Consider the following 6,795-nt stretch of genomic DNA (forward strand, 5'->3'; position numbering starts at 1 on the left):
CTGTCACACTTATCTCTTCCTCGCTAAAGCTCAGGCACCTCTCTCCTGTGCATGCAGTCAGTTCTGAGCCTCTCTGTCTGTGGTGATCCCTGTGTCTCCCATGCCTCCTGTCGCTTCCTTTGTCTCCAGTGGCCCAGTGTCACCAGTGTCTATTTTCTGGATCTCTGGAACTTGACCCCTGGGTTGTTACTGACCTTTCTTGCTCGCTCCCTTCCATGACAATTCTCCCCCCTAGTGATTTAGTACCATGCATCATGGTAACCTTTATTTTCCCCCCTTTGACTTTAATGGTGTTCGAATTCGATGTTCGATCATCCGAACAATTTACCCCTTTTCGATTCGACAGCTATTCGATCGAAAAGGGGGAAATTGTTCGGTTGATCGAACATCGAATTCGAACACCATTAAAGTCAATGGGGGGGAAATTAAGGTTATTTTTATGGACTCTGTAGAACTGCAAGAGCAATCAAGGGAGCAGAGCTGACAGCATTTAGCATTTTTTTCTTTACTTGTTTTCTTTTTCCTATTATGTAATTTTATTTTTAAAATTAAAAACAAAAATTCAAACGTTGCTTCATTTGACGTTGTGTGTAGGTGGATCTAAAAGGTATTTTGGTAGGCTGGTGGCCAAATATTGATAATTTCGCCTGATAAAGTGCATAGAGCTAGCCGTAATTATGCTTAATAATAATATTAATAATAATAATAATATTATTAATATTAATAATAATAATAATTTCATATAAACTGTAATTAATTGTAATTATTTTTGTATTGCTTGAAAACAGATTTGTTCTTTTCTTTCTGGAGCAACACTGGTATGGATGGATGACCAAAAAGTTCCATATGCATACAAGGGAAACCAGTGGGTTGGATATGACAATTTAGATAGTTATGCCTATAAGGTACATTTTAGAGATATTTCTAATAGTCACTCTATGCTTCACTTTCTTAACACAAATAAAATAAAGTTTCCTAATTCAAAGCCTAAAATAAAGTCGAAAGGTGTATGATTGTTGGCTGTTTCCTCTTCAGATAGAATTTGTGAAGCAAGGAGGATTTGGGGGTGGCATGGTTTGGGCCATTGACCTGGATGACTATATGGGAACATTTTGCAACCAGGGCAAATATCCACTAATCAGCAAATTAAAGGAAGCATTTACAGGTAATTAAATTAAATAAATAAATCAAATTATTTTTTAATTTCATGTAAGTATGTATATGCATGCTTGAAAGTTTTTAATATATTATTATACTTTGCTATTTTATTTCATATGACCTTTTGTTTTACTGTACATAATGTACAATTATTGTAATGCATGTTCTTATTATGTTTTTTATTGATAATTTTCATCAAAGAGTAATCAGTAGCTTCCTTATGCATATTTAGTACCAATGGTAATAAACATACTATACATTGTTTTGGCTTAAATACAAAAAGGTAGGATTCTTGTAGATTCTACTTTATGATGGACATTTTAAACAAATGATATGTGTTATAAAATATACAATCACAAGTGTGTGACTACACAATAGAAATGTTTATCACTTGCAGATTTTTGAGCACTGTTATACAGTAATTTTCTTTGTCACATAAACCCCTTAGCGGTAATCCCGAGTGTGACTCGGGGTGGATTTTACCAGCAAAAGATGGTAAGCCCTAGTCACACTTGGGATTACCGCTAAGGGGTTTATTACTGCCATTCAAACACATTGACCTAGAAGGTTCTCCACCAAGGAAAGTTTCCGTGAATGGCACATTTACTGCTTGATAAGCAGTCACACTTGAGGTCCCTTAAATCTTTTGTATTGGATTCAATACAGATAGCTGTATTGAGTCCAATATAAAGAAATCTTCATATAATATAAATAAATAAATAAATATATAAATATATATATATATATATATATATATATATATATATATATATATATATTTTATACATTATACATGCTTCTGTAGTTATATTATATGTTTCACTATTTTTTTATTTATTTTTTTAACAGACTTTTGTGTTTTTTTATTTAAAGTTATTATTAAATGTATTAAATATTGGACATATTTCAGTGAGTTATGCTTAAGAATTATAGCCTACAGTGTAAAATAAGTTTCCATGCAAAAAACATGTACCACTTTTTGCTTTGAAATACAGACAGCATTAGAGTGCTAGGTGTGGGGGGGGGGGGTAATGCTCCTTTGGGGAATGTTTCAGTGAATGTCACTTGATTGACTGCTTTCAAAATAGATCCCGAAGCACATTTGAATATTTATATATATACATAGCTATCAAAGTAACAAAGCATACCACTGCATAGTCTAAAGTATGTTGTTTGATCATTGTGTAGAGCCACAGTTTTTGATTATATAATATTTTTAGTATACTAGAAGCTTTTTTTCTAATACTAGCTGGGGCTTCTGTTGGTTTTTTATTGTTATCCAGTATTTATATAGCACCAACATATTACGCAGTCCATAGTCATGACACTAGCTGTCCCTGAAAGGGGCCCACAATCTAAAATCCCTATCATAATATGTCATTACCACAAACTAGGGTCAATTTGGGGGATTGGATTAGCCAATTAACCTAACATGTTGCCTAATGTACATCTGTTGAAAGAGACACTTCATTCCTAATGATTTCTTACCTTGAGCCAGCATATAAAGCTATGTTACACTATTTTAATTATTCTAGTCCCATTTTTCTGTTCATTGGTTCTGGTTTATGGATCCTATTATTATGTATCATAATTCATGTCATCCACATCTATGTTGGGTGGCATAAAGGCTTATGGCCCAGTGGTTAGCAGTCCTGCATTTGCAGCACTAGGTCCCAGGTTGAATCTTGGCCAGGGCACTATCTGCTTGGAGTTTGTGTGGGTTTCCTCCCACATTCCAAAAACATGCAGTTAGGTTAATTGGCTTCCCTCAAATTGACCTTAGACTGTGGAAGTGACATATGACTCTGGTAGGGACATTTTGCAAACCCCTTTGAAGTGACAAAGTGACAACTAGTGACATGACTATGGACTGTATAAGGCACTGCATAATTTGTTGGTGTTGGTATAAATACTAGTTAATAATAATTTATGTTTCTCTTTTGTACCTGTATTGTATACTATAGTATTTTCTTCTATCCAATTAATACAGCTTTAAAATAATATTTTTGCCTAAAAATGTTTGTGTTTTTTAGGGACAGAACCTCCTACTCCTCCGAAGCCATCTCCAGGAGAGGAAACTACAACACCTACGACTACAACCACTACTACTACCACCACCACTACCACCCAGGCAACTCCAAAACCTACTTCTGATTCATCTGTTGACTCTAATTTTTGTTCCAGCCTATCAGATGGCATCTATGCTAATCCATTAGATCGCAATAAATTCTACATCTGTTATCAGCATTATACCTACCCAATGAATTGTGGAGCAGGGACAGTTTTTGATGAAAACTGCAAATGTTGTGCTTGGCCACATTCACAATGATTCTAACTTTAGAAAATAAAATACCTAATCTCTAATGTGTTATGTGATTTTTCCTTACTAAGCTTCCCAAGTCTTACAATCTTTCTTCAAGATAATAATGACACTTTCTAATAAACTGGTACATTTATTGAATACTAGTATAGTTTTTTCTTTTAATTTGGGCATTGTGCACATACTGTATGTAAGAAACTAAAAGTGAGATGAAGTTGTGGCCGATATTGAGAAGTTAAAAAGAAACCTTTCTTTTCATTTCTTGACTGGCACTGCAGCCTAGGTTATAGTTTCAGTAGGAATTAGCATGATTATAAAAGGGAATCTGTATAAGCTCTGCTATAGCAGTAACTGAAGACGCAAAAATAGCAAGTGAGATGGAATGAAATGCAGCACAAAATAAAAATAGAATACAAAATGTTGGGAAGAAGTGGGCAAAAGGGGCAGATATAAGCTACAGGTCCACTTTGCAAAGCATACAAAAGTATATTAAACCAGTATATTAAACCATGGCTATATTTGATGTCTGGTTCACATACATTATTATTACTGTTATTATTGTTGTTGTAGGTTAGGTGGGAGCATTAATGTCAATAAACCATGGTCCTCCAGGTGCTGGCAAAGACAGTGAGGGGCCAATGTATTAGGAACAAAGAAATGTTGCAATCTCAAGAGCAGGGAATTTTAGGAATGTTAAAACAAATCTTCCCATTTTCCAATTTTTATCAAGACTTATTTTTAAGTCTACAAATCGGGCTCTCTTTACTTTCCATGATACATTTGTATCTAAGCTGAGCTTGGTTATTTCAAAGCTATTATTTCTAATTGTTAGGGAGTCTTTAGTTACTGGCAAGGTACCGATAGATTGGCGTAAGCCAATGTGGTTCCTGTCTTCAAAAACAGAGTAAAGTCATTACCAGGTAACTACAGACCTGTTAGTTTAACGTCCATAGTTGGAAAGATCCTAGAGAGTTTTATAAAGAACCACATGGAGGAGTTTCTGCTAGAAAATAATAATATAAGTGATAGTCAACATGGCTTCAAGAAAGACCAAAGTTGTCAAACAAATGTACTATCTTTTTATGAGGAAGTAAGTAAACAGGTAGACAGTGGGGTAGCAGTTGATATAGTGTACTTGGACTTTGCTAAAGCATTTGACACTGTACCCCACTGACGGTTAATATGCAAGTTAGGGTCGATAGGTTTAGAAAAAGCAATCTGTAAATGGATAGAGAACTGGTTTAAAGATCGCATCCAGAGAGTTGTAAATAATGATTCATATTCTAAATGGTCTAAGGTTATTAGTAGTGTACCCCAGGTTTCAGTGTTGGGACCTTTACTGTTTAACATCTTTATAAATTATATTGAGTTTGGGATTAAAAGTACCATTTCTGTGTTTGCAGATGACACCAAACTATGTAATGGAATTATGTCCATACAGGATGTCTATAATCTACAAGCAGACCTTAATGTACTGTTTGATTGGGCAGCCAAGTGGCAAATGACATTTAATATAGATAAATGTAAAGGTATGCACTTGGAGGCTAACAACATGCAAGCTTCATACCGTCTAGGGGTAATGCATTTGGGGGAGTCAGAAATAGTATAGGATCTGGGGGTTCTGGTAGATCATAGACTTAATTACAGCATGCAATGCCAAGCTGCAATATCTAAAGCTAGCAAAATACTTTCTTGTATTAAAAGAGGAATAGACTGCAGAGATGGAGACATAATCCTGCCCCTGTACAAAGCATTGGTCAGACCAAATCTGGAATATACAGTCCAGTTTTGGGCAGCAGTTGACAAAAAGGACATTGTTGAACTAGAGAGAGTGCAGAGAAGGGCAACTAAATTATTAAAAGGAATGGAGGAGCTCAGCTATGAGGAGAGATTAAGCTGAACTAAATCTATTCTCCCTTGAGAAGAGACATTTAAGAGGGAATATGATCATCCTGTATGAATATATAAACGGTCCATACAGAGAACTCTCTTCCCCATTATTCACTTTGAGATTATTACAAAGAATAAGAGGGCACTCTTTCCGTCTAGAGGAAAAAAAGTTTAAGCTACAGATATGGAAGGGATTCTTCACTGTAAGGTCTGTGAAAATGTGGAATCAGCTTCCTCAGGAAGTAGTTTTAGCAACTTTTAAAGATTGCTTAAGGAAAAAGATAGATGCTTTTCTAGAAGCACAGAATATAACTGGGTATAAAGGCTTTAAGGTAAAAATAACAGTGACTGTTGATCCAGGGAACATCTGATTGCCTCATGGAATCAGGAAGGATTTTTTTCCCCCTGTTGAAGCAAATTGTAATTGGGTTTTTTTGCCTTCCTCTGGACCAACTATGTCTTATAGGGTTTTATATCTGGGATATGTGTATTTCCCTAGTGGTCAAACTTGAAGGACTTTTTGCAACCTAACCTACTTTGTAACTAGGTAACTATGTTACGTCATTCTCTGGCAGGTGACTCAATTACCAGAGCACAGAATTTATGTGACTTCTGGTCTTCACCAGAGCACCACACCAGCTAAAGTGTTAGTAACCCTATTGGCCTTTACTTTGCTGCAAGAAAGTCGACAGGTTGTGGCCCCCTGGCTCTCCCCATGAAAAGCAACAGGGATGAGACAGCTGCAGTATAGAAATAGCTGATTAGGTATGTGGCGGACAGACTGGCAAGCAGAGGTGAAGTTGTTAAACAGACTGAGGTCAGGAAAGTCATACAACAGGCTGTGGTCAGGGCTTGTTGCAATCAGAGACAAAGTTATGACTCAAGCCCCACCTGATCCATGCAAACTAATATCACAAATCCTGTTGGCTGCTTGCTATTTGATAGCTTTCCACTGGAAAAACATGGTATCCCCCTCCCAATAGGCACTATACAGTAGGATTCAGGATACCTGGTTAATGGAATAGCTTACTGCCATGTTACGAGACAGACTGTCCAAGTTTCATAGAGTCTGCGATGAATGGAATACATATTATGCAACTATAACTTGCTTTTTGGCCATGAGGGTAGCCCCCCACTTCTTCTGAACCACCATACCCATCCCTCCTCTGTTGCCCCCTACCCCTCCCCCTATCCTTCTAGACACCACTCCTACCTATCGGAGCTCATTATAATATGTCATATTGGAAAAGTAACATGTCCTGTTTTTAATTTAATTGCTTGGCTAAATATTATGTTGCCTTTGACTCAGTGTTACAGGTTGATCTTGAGTAAATTACCCCAGGAAAATGCACTACCGCAACTGTATTTTTCATTTTATAAGATGGACACTAATTAATATTAGTAATAATATAATAATATTATTAATA

At 36.1% G+C, this 6,795-nt stretch overlaps 1 protein-coding gene across 2 annotated transcripts in view; it reads left to right on the plus strand.

The window, feature by feature from the left end:
* LOC140339431 (acidic mammalian chitinase-like) overlaps positions 1 to 3,619 on the plus strand; it is a 49,238-nt gene extending 45,619 nt beyond the window's left edge. For both annotated transcript variants that reach the window (XM_072424143.1, XM_072424152.1), the window contains 3 exons: positions 789 to 905; positions 1,036 to 1,165; positions 3,192 to 3,619. In XM_072424143.1, the coding sequence (XP_072280244.1) occupies positions 789 to 905; positions 1,036 to 1,165; positions 3,192 to 3,487 (543 nt within the window). In that variant the 3' untranslated portion in view covers positions 3,488 to 3,619. The remainder of the gene's footprint in view (positions 1 to 788; positions 906 to 1,035; positions 1,166 to 3,191) is intronic.
* Positions 3,620 to 6,795: the final 3,176 nt, after the last annotated feature.

This window comes from Pyxicephalus adspersus, chromosome 1, assembly GCF_032062135.1.
Source record: "Pyxicephalus adspersus chromosome 1, UCB_Pads_2.0, whole genome shotgun sequence".
In the NCBI taxonomy this organism is placed as follows: Eukaryota; Metazoa; Chordata; class Amphibia; order Anura; family Pyxicephalidae; genus Pyxicephalus; species Pyxicephalus adspersus.